This window comes from Miscanthus floridulus, chromosome 4 (assembly GCF_019320115.1).
Source record: "Miscanthus floridulus cultivar M001 chromosome 4, ASM1932011v1, whole genome shotgun sequence".
Taxonomy (NCBI): domain Eukaryota; kingdom Viridiplantae; phylum Streptophyta; class Magnoliopsida; order Poales; family Poaceae; genus Miscanthus; species Miscanthus floridulus.
In genome coordinates, this window is record NC_089583.1 from 88,010,980 (window position 1) to 88,029,132 (window position 18,153).

The following is an 18,153-nucleotide window of genomic DNA, read 5'->3' on the forward strand; positions in this document are numbered from 1 at the left end:
GTCTAGTCGGCGACGTATGGCGTTATCTGGTTGGCGTTGACGGTGAGCACCTGGCGGGCGATGAGTTGTCGGTGAAGGCGACCTCGGAGGTGGTTCCGAGATCGGATCTGCTGTCGCGGGGGCTGGTGTAGCCAACGATGAATCATCGTCGTGGACCGACATGGATCTCTATGAGATTGACGACGAGAATGCGTTGTTGATTTGAGGTCCATCTGGCTCGCCATGGATCAAGCGCACACCCCTACCTGGCGCGCTAACTGTCGACAGAATATGCTCGGCAGTCCACCGAGGGTTATCCCACGATGGTAGTGCACGTAATCAGGAACCGGATGGTGACACAAGGTGCAGAGACAGCGATTTAGACAGGTTCGGGCCGTCTGATCGACGTAATACCCTACGTCCTGTGTCTTTGGTGTATTGTATTGAGATGTAGTAGATAGATTTAGTTGTATCTTGTCCACTAGGGGACCCCTGCCTCTCCTTATATAGTCTGGAGGGACAGAGTTACAAGTAAAGTAGCATATTTGGTACTATACAATATTTTGCGGTGCACGTCGAGCAGCGCCGTGCATGCCTTGATCTTGTGGGCTGGACCACCTCCGATGGTGCAGCCCATGTCTTGGGGGCCATACCCCCACACCACTGGTTTTTTATTTCCAAAGTCCAGACACGTAAATAATAATGCACAAATAATGTCTCAACCTTACAAAAGCACACCCACCCTATCTTATGATGGAGCACCTTCTTTTCTTTTTTGGAACCACCTAACGATCATTTCCGAGGCATTAAGTCAATACGCAGGTGGCTCGTTATCAGCGGTTATATATGTTGCGCCTACTATAGAAAAATAATTATATGTAAATATATGTGGTGACTTCGTTAATCTCGGAATCTATTAGCTTAGTCTCGGTTTTTAAGAAATGCAAATAGTGCGTGTGCGTTTTATAGGGTTTTGGTAACTTCCTATGAGTATGTGTGCTGTGATTAATAAAAAAACTATTTTTTTTCTAAAAAACAAAACTTATATTTCTTCCATTCTGATATCTGATTTGGGATGAAACCTTTGTGCTATTGGGCTCAAAGAAACCATGGTCAACTCTCAACTCTAGATGAGTTCAGATGGGCTTTGTTTGGTCCGTCTCCTTATGCCCTCAAGAAACGCTTCCATGTAGGCCTTTTTTCTCGAATCCTAATCAAAGTTTAAGAGACATACTAGTAACTTGCTACTCCTCCTGATAGGGCACGTTGAGATTCGGCCTAGTTGTCCCAAACTCCCTCGTGGAAGCGAATTGTCAAAAATGAAAGTACGAAACAAATATGCTCACATTGAACTTGTGCAACAAACTACTGACATCAAAGCTTATGCATTGACTGACAAACATGCTGTCATTGAATATGTTGTCATTGACTGACGAAGTAGCCCAAACCGTAAACGAGAAAGGGAGGGCCTGATTCCACTACACCTGTATTGCTTCTCGTGCTTTCAGACTTTCAGTATCCTGTGTTTGTCCTTTTTTTTGGGTGGGGGTGTGTGCGTGTGTTGCGGGGGGTTCCTGTACTCTCCTCCGAGCTAGCCTGTTTCTTTGGTCGTATTTGTGGTTTTGATTGTATTTGTGGCTTATAAGCCATGATTTATCAGTCAACAAACAATATTTTTCTCTTATGCTAAATCAGTCAATAGTACTTTCAGCTAGGGGGGGTTTATGTGCTCTCCTCCGAGCTAGCATGTTCGTTTGGTCGTATTTGTGGCTTATAAGCCATGATTTATCAGTCAACAAATAATATTTTTCTCTCATGCCAAATCAGTCAATAGTACTTTCAGCTATGGTTTATAAGTCAAACTAACCCAAACGAACAGGTGTAGGAGGCTGGGACCAACAGTGTCCAAGTCTCGAGTCTGTATTCTGGAGCGCGGCAAGAACACGCCTGCACGGCCGCGCTTCGCCGCGGCCCGCGCGCGGCGGACAAGCAACTGACCCAAGGCCGCCTCCAGCAGCTAGGAGAGATCTCGAGCCAAGTCTACGAGCCATTCGCAGCTTGCACTGAAGGACGACGGTAGAAAGTTACGGCAGATTGCTGGACTGACACAACGCACGCCTGCACTGCACGCCGTACGTGTGATATGGCAAGGCAGCTACATTGGCCGGCGTCCCGGCGACGGCGCCCCCCTGACCTGACCGGAGGTCAGAGGTTGTTTGTTTCGCGAAGGCCGGGCAGCAAAGCGCGGAACGACGAGGGCCACACGCCCACACCAAATCAGTGAAATCACCCATCATTCCGGAGGAAGGCGGGAATGCATGGCGTTAGATCCTCAGAAGTGACAAGCGCCAAGGATCGATCGATCAACCCGGAACACCATTTGACGTCATGCAGTAGGCAAGCAACCATGTTGGCTGGCCCGATTCAACAACTTGCTCGCGGCGCGTGTGCATGCTCCTGCCAAGTTACGGATTACCGGACAAAGTCAGGCCTGTAACGTGTAGGAGCAATCATACGCCGCCGAAGCGTCGATACGAGCATTTGATATTTCCAAATTCCAAGTCAATATCCGTGCGCCGTGACGCAACAAAATTCTCGGTGGCGATGGCGCCTGACGCCTGACGGCATGCATCGACGGCCCAACCGCATGTCTTATCCGGTTTCAGGGCCAGGGACCGTGCTTATCTGGACGCCAACTTGGCATCCGCGTTACCACTCTTCAAGAAAGATCAGATCTTTCCTCAAAAAAAAAAAAAGAAAAAGAAAGATCAGATCATGCAAATGGAGCCTGCCCCAGTTGGGCATTGCTATCTGGCATGGCACGTCGACGACACGTTACGGCTGAAACGTTCCACTAGGACACTTGAACCTGCCTGTGAGTTTTTTTAGAAACATCTTATTATTATGTATATATGATTTGCCTACGTGTACATGGTCGGGATGAACTCACTGCCGTATTACTTTTCGTTTTGTAACAACAATTGTGTTTCTGTGTTCCCCCAGTTTCCCGCGCCTATAAAAGCAGCCAACCTCACTCTTCAGGAAAGCAAGCGATCGAACGGCACGGCTGCAAAGCGTAAGCACGGTAGGTTGCTGACGAATTTTCTCCTGCCATGGATCCGCGACGCGCCAGCTGGGAGGAGAGCTCGACGGAGGACGTCACGAGGCCACTGCTGCTGCCCGTGCACGATGACAGGCCTGCGGCTGCGGGACGCCGCTCTTGCTCCGCGCTCAGGTCCGTGCTCGCCAACAAGTACCTGGCGGTGGCAGCGGGCCCGCTGGCCTGCGCGCTGATCTGCGCGCTGGGAGACCTCGGCGGACACCCCGCGGCGCGCAACATGCTCGGGGTGCTGGCGTGGGTGTTCCTGTGGTGGATCACGGACGCCGTCCCGCTCGGCGTCGCGTCCATGGCGCCGCTGTTCCTCTTCCCCGCGTTCGGCATCTCCTCCGCCGACGCCGTCGCGAAGGCCTACATGGACGATGTCATCTCCCTCGTCCTCGGAAGCTTCATCCTCGCGCTCGCCATCGAGCACTACGGCATCCACCGCCGCCTTGCCCTCAACGTACGCGCGCGCGACTCAAGTTTCGAACGCGGCCAAACAAGACAAAACAAAACAAAATAAAAAAAAGGACTGACGCTGTGTAGCTCGTTCCGACGCGCAGATCACGTCTCTGTTCTGCGGTGACCCGGTGAAGCCGCACCTGCTGCTCCTCGGCATCTGCGGCACGACCGTGTTCATCAGCATGTGGATCCACAACACGCCGTGCACCGTGATGATGATGCAGGTGGCGACGGGGATCCTGCAGCGGTTCCCGCGCGACCAGCTGGAGGGCGGCGGCGCCGACGCCCGGGAGCTCCAACGCTTCTCCAAGGCGCTGGTGCTCGGCATCATGTACGCGTCGACCATCGGCGGGATGGCCACGCTGACGGGCACGGGCGCCAACATCATCCTTGTGGGGATGTGGTCCACCTACTTCCCGGAGCAGCGGCCCATCACCTTCAGCTCCTGGATGTCCTTCGGGCTCCCCTTGACGCTCGTCCTGTTCGTGGCGCTCTGGGTCACGCTGTGCCTCAAGTACTGCACCAAGAACACGGGGAGGGTGCTCTCTGCTTACCTCGACAGGAATCACCTCAGAAGAGAGCTCAGCTTGATGGGTACGTTTTCCTTCTGACGGTCTCTGGAATATTCTGAAAATGAACTTCACAATGGCTTGAATTGCTTCTTTTGACAGTTATTTCTGTTTTCTGATTTGGTCTCCATCTTGAACTGTGACAGGTCCGATGGCATTTGCAGAGAAGATGGTTTTGGCGGTCTTTGGGGTAAGTTGCATGCATGCATTTGTGGTTTCTGTGCCAATTCAGGTTTTGGATAGCATGAACCTCACTCAAACAATCAATGGCCAATTCTTGCAGGCTCTCATTGTCCTATGGATGACCAGGAGCCTGACGGACGACATCCCTGGGTGGGCAGTCCTCTTCGACGGCAGAGTTGGTGATGGAACAGTCACTGTAAGTGCACAAAACCCGCACCCTTCTTGACCATTCTTCAGTGACGACTTGCCGCGTGGGCTCACCTGACAGCAACTTGCAACAATTCAACCTAGATCATGATGACAACGCTGCTGTTCATCATCCCAAGCGGCAAGAACGACGGCGAGAAGCTCATGGACTGGGGCAAGTGCCGGAAGCTGCAGTGGCATATTATCCTGCTCCTCGGCGCAGGCTTCGCCATCGCCGACGGGTTCAAGTCGAGCGGCCTCACCGACATCCTCTCCTCGGGGCTGGGTTTCCTGAAGGGTGCGCCGGCGCTGGCCATCGCGCCCGTGGCCTGCATCTTCAGCGGACTTATCACGGAGTTCACCTCCGACGACGCCACCACCACGCTGGTGCTGCCGCTGCTCGCCGAGCTGGGCAAGTCCATCGGCGTGCACCCGCTGCTGCTCATGGTCCCCGGCACCGTCGGTGCGCAGCTGTCATACCTGCTGCCCACCGCAACGCCAGGGAACGTCGTCGGGTTCGGCACCGGGTACATCACCATCAAGGACATGGTGGTCACTGGCATGCCAATAAAACTCGTCGGCATTGCAGCTCTCACGATATTACTGCCAACGCTAGGTAAAGTACTTCTTTCGTCCCAAAAGAGAAGTCAAACTTTTTTAAACTTTAACTAATTGTATATAAAAAATATTAATATTTATAATATATAATTAGTAACGTTAGATATATCATTGAATATATTTTCATAATAAATTTATTTGGAGATACAAATGTTGCACATATTTCGTACGAATCTAGTCAAAGTTGGATCGGTACGCATTTCATAACGTTCTTCTTTTTGAGACGGAGGGAGTATAAAACTACCGACTCATGCACTGCACGATTGTAGACTCTGTCGGTAGAAAAGTTCAGTTTTGTGCTTATTTCTTATCTTCTTTGTTATGCAGGTTCTCTGGTTTTTGGCATGGATTCGAAAACGTAGGAACTTGGACGGCCTACATTTCTCAGGCTCATTTTGATACGTGGGATTTATTTCTAATCGTGCAGGAATTGAGCCGGCTCCTATGAATTGAACTCTTGCAAATTTTAGGACATGTGTTCGTTTGAAAGATTTCACTATGTGCATTGTAGGCTGTCTTTTTTTAGTATAAAGAGACTGTAGGCTGTCTAGACGTTAGTCTAGTACTTGTAGAACGTTCAGGCTGTACAGTTTGTCAGTTACTCAGTTTCATTGCCTCAGGAAGAAAATGAGGTTGTATTGTATTGATTGTATTCCTTGCTTCAGCTCCGAGTTAGAAGAGAGATTTGTACGCAAATGATTTCATATGTACAGATGAGATTTATATAGCTTATCTCCCTGACTGGCAGTGCAGTACATTCCAAACAATGCCTTTTTCAATTGGAACCTTTCTGTGTCAGCTTGCTAATTCCAGAAATGGCAAGAACGTTATCCTGCTTAGCAAGTTAACAGTCAGCAGAGTTATCTTATCCATTCCCCAGGTCCACATACAAAGCTGACGGCCATATACAGAGGATATTCTTCTCCCTGTTCACCTGGTTGTAAACGATCATAAATTTTCAACTAGAACAGTATTTTTCTCTCACATCAAATCAGCCAGCAGTAATAATTCACCATTGTATACGATCGTTTCAGCCCCAGCCTACTTGTGTTCGGCTGGTTATAACTATGGGTTCGATCCCTCTAAGTTTTGTTCGTCTAGACGTGTCACCTACTGTCTCAATAGATAGTTGCTCAAAGTTGTCGTGGTAGTTCTTTAGCTCTGTTGCTTTGTTGTTTTTTTTACCCTTCGGGGTGGTTGTTGGTACGTTGTACTGTTTAATCTAAACTTCTTCTTGTTTTTAATATAATCAGCAGCTCTACTGTTGGATATAATATGAGCTTGGCCCATATAATATTTAATAATTAAATAAAACTCTATGTTGCATAACATTAAGTGTTGTATGGTTTAATACCATACGAGATTTTGACCGAACGCTGACTCAGCTTATATGGTTGGAAATTATTCATCTAAATTGAGAAGCTAAGAAAAGGATAAAGGCGTGCCACACGCGCGCACGCGTGCCGCCGCCCGGGCCGGGCCGTGGCCGTGGCCGTGGGCCGAGCCAAGGCCGAGGCCGTGGGCGTGGCGAGGCGAGGCAGGCAGGCGGTATTTTGCCACTTAAATCCATATTATCACGGGAGTTTCGCTCCTTGATGGTGGAGGCGAACTGACTGCGATAGTTACCGTCCCTTCCGCTTCCGCTTCCCGTCTCCTAGGATTCTCCGTTGCCTTCGTCTTCTCTTCCCCGTCAGCAGCTATATATCCTGTCTTCCGTCAGTCCAGACCCCATCTCCCGTAACCACTCCCGAGAGAACCACAGATCAACAGCCTTCTGACTTCCCCGTCCCGTACCTCTGCGCGCACGGAGTCGCGGGAGAGCAGGTGCCTCCGGAACCCTCGTCCGCCTGAGAATCCTACACTGGGTGAGCGGCGATTAGGTTTTTGGGGAGCGATCCATGACTGCTCGTTCATCTTCTTCCTGAAGATCGCTCTTGGATCCGTCCTCTCCCTGGAACGTCAAGGCGTCTTCTTCCTGATGATCCGTTTGTGGGACTGCACTGCGAACATCTTCCTGCATCGACTATGGTCCGCGACTTCAAGCCACGCACTATGTCTAGTGCGAATGGAGCCTCCGATGCCCTCGGCATGGGACCCTCCGCTAGGTACAGTCTTATCTCTGTGATTACTATATTTTGTATTCTTACTGTATCAATCAGTATGTCATCTATGCATGTTGTAGCGTTCATAAGAAATATACACATGCACATATATGCTATCACAAACCTGCTGATGTTATATTTCTGGATTAAACTGATAATGAAAATGCCTAAATTTCTAACAATCCAAATACCTAATGTTAGACAATTTTCTGTCAGTGGTTTTGCTGCTGCTTTGAAGCCAAATAATTTTGATGGCAAGAATTTCATGATATGGCATGCCAAGATGATATTGTGGTTGACTGCGATGAACAGCTATCACGACGCATAGGGGAAGCATGAACAGTTTACTTCTGAGGAGGAGCGAAAGTTCTTGGCTGTCGATAACCTGTTTCGAGGCGCCGTGATTAGTGCACTTCATCCCAAGTATGAGAAAACTACATATCTTGCACATCAGGCAAAGAATTATGGGATGCTCTTGAGGTAAAGTTTGGGGTTTCTGATGCTGGTAGTGAGCTGTACCTTATGGAGCAGCTGTATGACTACAAAATGGTTGAAAACCGTTCTGTGGTCGAACAGGATCATGAGATACAGGCGCTAGCGAAGGAACTAGAACATTTTTCATGTCTGTTACCCGACAAGTTTATGGCCAGCGGTATAATCGCTAAGTTGCCACCTTCTTGGGGGGATTTTGCTACTTCTTTAAAACATAAGAGACAAGAGTTTAGCGTGGCTGAGCTTATTGGATCTCTTGATGTTGAGGAGAGGGCAAGAGCAAATGACAACCGTGGAAAAGGAGTTGAGTCTTCCGCTGCCAACATGGTGCAGAAGAAAAACTCATTTTCATCTCGTAATAAAAAGAAGAAGAATATGCAAGAGAACAACAATGCAAAGCCTAAGCAGACTGCACAGTTTAAGAAGAAAAACAACAAAAAAGGTGGAGGATGCTTTTTTTGCGGGAGTGATGAGCATTGGGCAAGTGCATGCCCAGACCGCAAATATAAGCAAGAAAATAAATCAGCAAATGTAGTCATTAGCGAGACTAGAGGAGGAACATCTGGGTATGGTAATTCTTTACCCTTTGTTCTTTCAGTTTGTCTTTCACCTGAGTGGTGAATGGACAGTGGTGCTAATATTCATGTGTGTGCTAATGTTTCTTTGTTTATTTCCTATCAGGCTGGCAGGAGTGAAGCCTTGCTGATGGGAAACGGTTCGCATGCGCGTGTTTTTGGTGCTAGTACGGTCATTCTGAAGTTTACTTCTGGAAAGACGGTGCTATTAAAGAATGTGCAGCATGTCCTCTCCATCAAGAAGAATCTTGTTAGTGCTTCTCAGATGTGTCGCGATGGCTTTAAAATTGTGCTTGAGTCCAATAAATGTCTTGTGTCGAGACATGGAACATTTGTTGGAAAAGGTTATGATTGCGGAGGCTTGTTCCGCTTATCTTTGCTTGATGATATGTGTAATAAAGTGGTGAACAATGTTAATGTTTCGGATGAGTCGAATATATGGCATTCACGACTTTGTCATATTAATTTTGACTGTCTCATGTGGCTGGCAAATCTAAATTTAATCCTAAAATTTAACTTAGTCAAATATTCTAAGTGCTAGGTGTGTGCAATCGAAGCAACCGCGCAAGCCTCACAAGGCTACTGAGGCGAGGAACTTTGCACCATTAGAACTCGTTTATTCTGATTTATGCGAAATGAATGGTAAATTGACTAAAGGCGGTAGACGATACTTCATGACATTTATAGATGATTGCACTAGATTTTGCTATGTGTATTTATTAAAAATAAAAGATGAAGCGTTGCATTATTTTAAGGTCTATAAAGCTGAGGTAGAAAATCAACTTGAGAAGAAAATCAAGCGTTTACGGTCCGATCGCGGGGGAGAATATTTCTCAAATGAATTTTATGAGTTTTGCGCGGTACATGGAATTATTCATGAGACGACGCCACCATACTCACCATAGTCCAATGGGATTGCAGAGAGAAAGAACCGCACTCTAACTGATTTGGTTAATGCCATGTTGAAGACTACGAGACTATCTAAGGAATGGTGGGGTGAGGCTATTTTGATAGCATATCATGTCCTGAATAGAGTGCCCACAAAGAACAAAGAAATTACACCATTCGAGGAACGGGAGAAGAAGAGATTAAATCTCCCTTACCTACGAACTTAGGGTTGTTTAGCAAAGGTGAATGTGCCAATAAACAAAAAGCGAAAGCTTGGACCAAAGACTGTTGATGGTGTTTTTCTTGGTTATGCTATTCACAGCGTGGGTTATAGATTTTTAATTACAAACTCTAGTGTTCCTGAGATGGTTGTTGATACAATCATGGAATCTAGAGACGCTACATTTTTTGAGAATGAGTTTTCCATAAAAAATGCACCTAGCACAACTAGTCATGAATTTATAATTCCCTATGAGCATAAAAATTTTACTCCGATAGAATAAATTGAGGAACCCTATGTGCAAAATCCTGAGGATGACACTATAGTCACCAGGAAAAGCAAGAGATGGAGGACTGCAAAGTCTTTTGGTGATGACTATATTGTGTACCTTGTAGATGACACACCAACGACCATTGAAGAGGCATATTCCTCTCTTGATGCTGACTTATGGAAGGAAGCAGTACGGAGTGAGATGGATTCTGTTAGGTCCAATGGAACTTGGGAAATTGTTGATCGTCCCTATGGGTGCAAGCCTATAGGGTGCAAATGGGTGTTCAAGAAAAAGCTTAGGCCTGATGGTACTATTGAGAGGTACAAGGCAAGGCTTGTGGCCAAGGGTTATACCCAAAAGGAAGATGAGGATTTCTTTGATACTTATTCACCGATTGCCTGATTGACCACAATTCGAGTTTTGCTTTCCCTGGCAGCCTCTTATGGTCTTATCGTTCATCAAATGGATGTTAAGACAGCTTTCCTAAATGGAGAGTTGGAGGAGGAGATCTATATGGATCAGCCGAATGGGTTTGTGGCAAATGGTCAAGAAGGCAAAGTGTGTAAATTATTAAAGTCATTATATGGCCTAAAACAAGCTCCTAAGCAATGGCATGAGAAGTTCGACAGAACTTTAACATCTACTGGCTTTGTTGTGAATGAAGCTGACAAATGTGTGTACTATCGGTATGGTGGGGGTGAAGGAGTCATTTTGTGCTTATATGTTGATGACATACTGATCTTTGGATCTAGCCTCAAAGTGATCGAGGAGGTGAAGAAATTTCTATCTGAAAATTTTGAGATGAAAGATTTGGGAGAGGCTGATGTTATTCTTAACATCAAGCTTCTAAGAGAAGGTGATGGTGGGGTAACTCTATTACAAACCCACTATGTGGAAAAGGTGTTGCATCACTTTGGGATTCAGTGACTGTGCACCTGCTCCTACACCTTATGATCCTAGTGTGCTATTGAAGAAAAATCAAAGAATAGCAAGGGATCAGTTGAGATATTCCCAGATCATTGGCTCACTCATGTATCTTGCTAGTGCAACAAGGCCTGACATCTCATTTGTAGTATGTAAGCTGAGCCAGTTTGTGTCAAACCCGGGAGATGATCACTGGCATGCTCTTGAGAGAGTAATGCGCTACCTAAAAGGGGCCATGAGCTATGGTATTTGTTATACCGGACATCCAAAAGTGCTAGAAGGCTACTGTGATGCCAACTGGATTTCTGATGCTGATGAGCTTTATGCCACAAGTGGATATGTGTTTTTGCTTGGATGTGGTGCTTTTTGCTAGAAGTCTTGTAAGCAGACTATCTTAATGAAGTCTACAATGGAAGCAAAACTCATAGCATTAGACACTACTGAATCTGAGGCTGAGTGGCTTCGTGATCTCCTTATGGATTCACCGGTTGTTGAAAAACCCATACTGGTTATTTCTATGAACTGTGATAACCAGACTGTGATTACGAAGGTTAACAGTTCTAAGGATAACATGAAGTCCACAAAGCATGTTAAGAGACAACTAAAATCTGTTAGAAAATTGAGAAACTCTAGAGTAATAGCGTTGGACTATGTTCACACGTCTAACAATCTGGCAGATCAGTTCACTAAGGGTCTGTCATGCAATGTGATAGAAAGTGCATCGAGAGAGATGGGTTTGAGACCCACTTGAAATTTACTATAGTGGTAACCTGTTCTGCGTGATCGAAGATCCCATGAAGTAGGACGGTGAAACAAGCTAGTAGTAAATTGTGAGGAAAGATCCTTAGTAAGACTCATTTCTGATGCATATCTTTCCTTTCTGTAAGGCAGGTTGGCTTTTGCCTTAATATGTTCCAAGTGGCTTGTCAAAGCAAAGATGTTGTCCTACAGAACATCTTTTGAGGAACACACCTATATGAGTCAGACTACTGGTCACAGTCTATAAAATTTGGGTGATCTCTAAATACTCACAAAAGGCACTGAAGTATGACTTATATGCTTTAAATAGAGGGGATGTCTTTTGCTACCCAGTATTAGCTAAGGACTTTAGTGACATTCACCTCACACAAAACTGTCAATTCAAGGCTTAGTCCATTGTTTAGTTGTGACTGAGTGAAACTATTGTTCTAGATGGATGTTCAACGTATCAGTCTCCATCGAAGCACTGGTATATAAAAGAAATGTGGTTCTAAGAATATTTTGTTACAAACCCTAGAGTTTGGTGGGGATTGTTGGATACAATATGGGCTTGGCCTATATAATATTTAATAATTGAATAAAACTCTATGGTGCGTAACATTAAGTGTTGTATAGTTTAATACCATACGGGATTTTGACCGAATGCTGACTCAGCTTATATGGTTGGAAATTATTCATCTAAATTGAGAAGCTGAGAAAAGGATAAAGGCGTGCCACACGCGCGCGCGCGCCGCCGCCACCGCCGGTCGGGCCGGGCCGTGGCCTTGGGCGTGGGCGTGTGGCGAGGTGAGGCGAGGCAGGCGGGCATGGCCAAGTCTTTTGCCACTTAAATCCACATTATCATGGGAGTTTCGCTCCTTGATGGTGGAGGCGAACTGACTGCGTCAGTTACCATCCCTTCCGCTTTTGCTTCCCGTCTCCTGGGATTCTCCGATGCCTTCATCTTCTCTTCCCTGTCAGTAGCTATATATCCTATCTTCCGTCAGTCCAGACCCCATCTCCCGTAACCACTCCTGAGAGAACCATAGATCAGTAGCCTTCTGACTTCCCTATCCCGTACCTCTATGGCATGGAGTCATGGGAGAGCAGGTGCCTCCAGAACCCTTGTCCGCCTGAGAATCCTCCATGGGGTGAGCGGCGATTAGGTTTTTGGGGAGCGATCCATGACTGCTCGTTCATCTTCTTCCTAGAGATCGCTCTTGGATCCATCCTCTCCCTAGAACGTCAAGGCGTCTTCTTCCTGGTGATCCGTTCATGGGACTACATTGCAAACATCTTCCTGCATCGACTGTGGCCCACGACTTCGAGCAACGCACTATGTCTAGTGCAAATAGAGCCTCCGATGCCCTCGGCATGAGACCCTCCACCACGTACAGTCTTATCTCTATGATTACTATATTTTGTATTCTTACTGTATCAATTAGTATGTCATCTATGCATGCTGCAGCGTTCATAAGAAATATACACATGCACATATATGCTGTCACAAACCTACTGATGTTATATTTCTGGATTAAACCGATAATGAAAATGCCTAAATTTCTAACACTTGATTCGTTTAAAAAACACAAAAACTGTTTCTTTGCACTGGACCGAGAAAGTCTTAGGCTAGCCCCAACACGACATCGTGTAGTGCTATCTCAGGCTCCACATATGCTCTGGCTCTCCATGTCACTTGGAATGGTAGTCCCGCAGATGAGTAGAAGCTTGCAAAGGCAGCATTGCTCTCACCTAACAAAAAGTTGAGCCAACAACTAAAGCATGGGCTGGGAGAGAAAAAACTGCAAGATGATGTTGTGTTCTCAAGGATCACCCCTGGTCATGCTAGTAGACAAAAATATCCATAGGCGGAGTACAAGATAGGTGGACCCAGTGGCGGATCCAGTATAGTGGCACTGATGTCAGGTGACAACAGTGGCATTTGGCCCGGCCCAGGTATACTCCTCTGTATTGGATCAGATGACAGCAGCCCAAAATCTCCAATGACATCAGTGCTCTCAGCCCACATCAAAGAATCCTCCGTCGTCTAGCCTCTTGGCCTCCATTTCCTTCTCCACGAAGGGTTGCAGGCTTGCAGCGAAGCCGAAACGACACAAACGACGCCGACTCCGCGACTCGCCGAGACGAAGCCGCACGTGACGTCGCCTCATTCCAGAGCGGCTGGCGGCGGGCAATAGCATCCGTCATCCCCATCAGCTGCCAGCCGCCCAGCCTGCAATCTTGCATCAATCGTTTCACTCCGTCTGTGCCGACTGCCGACTGTGCGTCAGGTACTCAGGCAGTGAGGCAGGTAAGGTTTTCCCTGTATCCTGATTCATTTGGGTTTTTTTTTTAATTTATTGATTGGTGATTTAATTTAACCATTAATTAATTATACAGCTAGCAAGGTAGAGGAAGCAAGAATTTGATGGATCGATTCTTGAAAAGAAAAGTACCACCAGCGGCCAGTGAAAGTGATGAAGGGACTTCACAGGGAGATGTTGGTGCATCAAACATCAATGCTACAGCTACAGGTCGTCCTTCTTTGATACTATCACCAAAAGATGTTAATTTAGATGATCTTTTTGATGATCCAGCTGATAGGAAGAGAATAATTGAATATCCTGGTCTTAAGCTACGAGAAGAGATAAGGAGAAGATATTTGATTAGAGGTCCTCATAGACCACAACCTAATTTCAAGTATCCGCAATCAATCATAGCAAATGTTCCACGACGGTTTAATCCTGAATGGTTTAAAAAATATGATTGGCTTGAGTATAGTGAGAAGGTGGATAAAGCCTTTTGCCTATACTGCTATCTGTTTAGAGACTGCATTGAAGGACAGGGTGGAAATGATGAATTTGTAACAAAAGGATTTTCTTTATGGAATATTAAAAAAAGACTAGACATTCATGTAGGAGGAATAAATAGCTATCATAATGCAGCTGTGAAGCGATGCAACAATTTATTGAGGCCAAGCCAATCCATTGAGTTTGCACTCAGCAGACAGAGAGATATTGCTAAAGAGGAGTATTTTATTCGACTAAGTACTTTGATAAATGTTGTTAGGTATCTGTTACATCAAGGATTAGCTTTTCGTGGTCATGATGGGAGCAAAGAGTCCGGTAACAGGGGGAATTTTCTAGAGTTGGTGAAACTTTTGGCAGAGCAAAATGAAAAGATAAAGAAGGTTGTTCTAAGAAATGCTCCTGAAAATCATCAAATGGTAGCTCCAGAAATCCAGAAAGACATTGCTAATTGCTTTGCAGAGGTAATATTGGTTCCATTCAGGCCTGGTTCCATTTTCTTTTTTACAAAAGATGTTTGAACCCAATGTAATAGTAAAATGATCTATAATGTGTTTTGTGCTTCTGTACAGGTCATAGTGAATTCTATCATTGAAGAAATTGGTGGTGATGTATTCTGTCTGTTGGTCGATGAGTCTGCTGATGTTTCAGACAAGGAACAGATGGCTGTGGTTTTGCGGTATGTTGACAAATATGGAGTAATCAAAGAAAGACTTATTGGTGTTGTTCGTGTCAGCGAGACAACATCTGCATGTCTCAAGTCTAATATTGATGATTTATTTGCTAAGTATAAATTGAGTTGGAAACAAGTTAGAGGCCAAGGTTACGATGGAGCAAGCAACATGAGAGGTGAGTTCAATGGATTGAGAGCTTTGATAATGAGAGAGAATAGTTCAGCATATTATGTCCACTGCTTTGCCCACCAACTTCAGTTAGTTATTATGGCAGTAGCTAAAAAGAATGATGACATTGATGATTTCTTTGACATGATATCTCTTCTTCTTAATGTGGCTGGAGCTTCTTGCAAGAGAAAAGACATGATACGACAAAGTCAACAAGAGAGGGTGAAGAAAGCAATAAGGAGTGGACAGATTTGTACTGGAACAGGACTAAATCAGGAACAATCTCTTCAAAGACCTGGAGACACTCGTTGGTGCTCTCACTATAAGACCCTTAAGAGTCTTAACAGCTTGTTTCCTTCTATTATTGAAGTTCTTCAATATGTGGAAAAAGATGGCCCTAATGATAAGAAGAGGCGTCAAGCGCGTGGTCTCCTAGATTATCTCAAGGATTTTGATTTTGTGTTTCATTTACACTTGATGTTAATTATATTGGGGCATGCAAATTCTTTGTCACTTTATTTGCAAAGGAAAGATCAGGATATATTGGAGGCCATGTCAGAGGTAAAGTTAACCAAGCAAAAATTCCAGCAGATTAGAGATGATGGATGGGAATCTTTATTAGAGACAATATATTCCTTTTGTGAAGAGCATGGTATTCCTAAGTTGGACATGGAAGAAGAGTATGTTGATCGCCATAAACCAAGGAAAAAGACAAACCGAACCAATTATCAGAACTACAGATGGGATTGTTTGAACTCAGTTGTGGATATGCTACTTACAGAGTTCAATGATTGGTTTGGTGAAACAAATTCTAATTTGCTCACTTTCATGGCTGCTTTTAGTCCTAAAGATTCTTTTGCTGATTTCAAATTGGAGAGCTTATTGGAATTGGCTAAACTCTATCCTGATGATTTTAGCCCTGATCAATTAAAGGATCTTGCTCATAAGCTGCCTATTTACATTGACAATGTGCGAGCTGATGAAAGGTTTTTAGGATTGAATACTATTACAGAACTTGCTAAACTGATGGTGGATACAAAGAAGCATCTTGCTTTTCCATTAGTCTATCAGCTCCTAAAGCTAGTACTTGTTTTGCCTGTTGCCACTGCATCTGTGGAGAGGTGCTTCTCGGCCATGAAAACTGTGAAGACGATATCGCGTAATCGTATTGGCAACAAGTTTATGAATGATTGCATCATTTGCTTTGTTGAGCCAGAGTTTCTAGCGACAATCCCGGACAATGTTATAATTGATCGCTTTCAAAAGATGGAAAATCGCAATCGGAAAATGCTTCTTTAAGAGGTAAATATTTATTATTGTTTCTAGAAACAATTCGAGACTACTATTTACACTCGTTTATGTATTACTGTTCACTGTAAGTCGTTGTCATAAGTTGATAATTTTATATTGACATCAGTGACCCAAAATCCTAGATCCACCCCTGGGTGGACCCATGAATACATCAGAAAGAAAGGCTTGCGATGGGTGAATAGGAGGCCTCGTTAGTTGATGTGGATTGACCGTCGGAGCTGACGGGCCATACGTGCATGCTCAAAGTGATCCTATTAGTGTTGATCTCATCTGACTCGGCCCAATGATCGAGTCTAGCCTTGATTCAGGGCCCTGATCGAAGGCATCCAACCAAAACCAAGGTTGGTGGGCCCCTATCATGCTGCACTATTTAGAGGGAGGTGAGGGTCACGGCATAGACATGAGGTTCACCGTGATCCCTAATTACTGCTCTAACCCTACCGATCAAGGGAGTGCTAAAGCGGCAGGAAGTGCCACCACCGGACCACGTCGCCTCTACATCGACCTCGCCCTCTGGACTCCATCGCGCCTACGCTACCACGACACCGACGTCCACATCGCTGCGGCGCCATGGACCCAACTAATCTAGGGCGAGAAACAGAAACAAGTTTCCCCATCTAAGTCCAGATTATCCCATAATCTATGTTTTAGAGGTAATATAATCTATCAATGGTATCAGAGCTAGGTTATCCTAGTGTGTAGATTGTAGATCGGGGTAGAAAAATAAAATAGAATTAGAAACAAAACCCTAACTCTTAGGAAGAAGATCGCCGTCACATGGGAAGAAGACCGCACCGCTGCTTCGACGGCGTGTAGGAAAGAAGCCACCCCGAGCTGTCATGGGCCCGTTGGGTAAGAGACAGAAAGAAGATGATGAACAGTGGATCTAGCCAAATCTGAACCCTAAGACCTAACCCTAGCAGAAGAAGGATGGAGCGGTGAGGGTACCTACCAGGGCTTCTCCACCGCTGTCGCACTGCTGCTGCGTAGGAAGAAAACCCGACGCCGTGCGGGTAGCTAAGTCGCCGCTCATCGTCGAGACGTCAACGTGCGGGCTCAGAATCCAGGGCGCAGCCACAAGGCCGCTCGATGGCGATGCGCTCAGCCTTGGGCGAGCACGCGCGCTAGCGAGGGGCCCTGCAGCGGTGGTGCCACCTTCCTTTTCTCTGGCCGCCATGGGCTGCCATCACGTCGTGGTCATTTTTTTACTGCGGCACTAAGGAAGAGAAGGGGAAAGAGAAGACAAAGGAAGAGGAGGAAGGGGAGCCAGACTTGCTCCGGTGGCCGCCTTCCTCATCGACGCCGACGGCCACCATGGCCGCCATTGCTGACGCCTGTGCGGCGCGCGAGAAAGGCAACGGGGAAATGAAACTAGCGTTTCGGGTGAGACGACTATGGTGGCATTTTTTATCTCACGCAAATGATGGCTGACCGTCCGATCACGATGAACGGCCAGCGTAGCTCGGGCTTCTTTCAGCCCAAGCAGGGTTGGAGATTCCTGGCCCAGGCCTAGGTTACGGCCTGTGCGCGGGGGGAGGGGGCGCGCGCGCTGTTAAGCAGGCCACTGGGCCGCCGCTTGGCCGCTCGCACGGACACATAGTTTCATGGGTTGCAGACTGTTTCACAAGGTCGGGCCAAATAAACAGTGAACTCTGAGTTTTTGTTTTATTATTTTTAGAAGCAAATTTCGATGAATTTTGTCAAGTTTTGAATCTCTATCAAAATTTGAACCAATGGGATAATTTTTTTAGAGAGTAGATGAGTAAAGTAAATGCTTTTGAAAAGTAGATAAAGATTTTTTTCATGTTTCCGCTACAAAGTTTAATGTTGATTATCTTCTAATTAAATTTGAACCAACGGGAGAATTTGATTTGAAGAGCAGTTAT

The 18,153-nt window shown here is 45.8% G+C and overlaps 2 protein-coding genes across 2 annotated transcripts; both read left to right on the forward strand.

Moving 5' to 3' along the window:
- Positions 1–2,721: 2,721 nt before the first annotated feature.
- Positions 2,722–5,829, forward strand: LOC136552004 (tonoplast dicarboxylate transporter-like). Its single transcript, XM_066543548.1, has 7 exons — positions 2,722–2,854; positions 2,983–3,542; positions 3,643–4,135; positions 4,257–4,300; positions 4,394–4,489; positions 4,585–5,095; positions 5,425–5,829. The coding sequence occupies exons 2-7, from the start codon at positions 3,093–3,095 to the stop codon at positions 5,457–5,459; spliced, it is 1,629 nt and encodes a 542-aa protein (XP_066399645.1). The 5' UTR covers positions 2,722–2,854; positions 2,983–3,092; the 3' UTR covers positions 5,460–5,829.
- Positions 5,830–13,735: 7,906 nt separating this feature from the next.
- On the forward strand, positions 13,736–16,255 carry LOC136548770 (uncharacterized). The gene is made up of 5 exons (XM_066540177.1): positions 13,736–13,775; positions 13,872–14,280; positions 14,377–14,578; positions 14,687–15,005; positions 15,063–16,255. Exons 1-5 carry the CDS (start codon positions 13,736–13,738, stop codon positions 16,253–16,255), a joined length of 2,163 nt encoding a protein of 720 aa, XP_066396274.1.
- The last annotated feature ends 1,898 nt before the right edge of the window (positions 16,256–18,153 follow it).

Excerpts from the sequence above, each read along its gene's own strand:
- LOC136552004 (XM_066543548.1), top strand. The coding sequence starts at position 3,093 with ATGGATCCGCGACGCGCCAGCTGGGAGGAGAGCTCGACGGAGGACGTC. Across the intron at positions 4,136-4,256 it reads AAGAGAGCTCAGCTTGATGG|GTCCGATGGCATTTGCAGAG; the intron begins GTACGTTTTCCT and ends GAACTGTGACAG. Across the intron at positions 5,096-5,424 it reads GATATTACTGCCAACGCTAG|GTTCTCTGGTTTTTGGCATG; the intron begins GTAAAGTACTTC and ends TTTGTTATGCAG.
- LOC136548770 (XM_066540177.1), top strand. The coding sequence starts at position 13,736 with ATGGATCGATTCTTGAAAAGAAAAGTACCACCAGCGGCCA. Across the intron at positions 14,281-14,376 it reads CGATGCAACAATTTATTGAG|GTATCTGTTACATCAAGGAT; the intron begins GCCAAGCCAATC and ends AAATGTTGTTAG. Across the intron at positions 14,579-14,686 it reads TTGCTAATTGCTTTGCAGAG|GTCATAGTGAATTCTATCAT; the intron begins GTAATATTGGTT and ends GCTTCTGTACAG.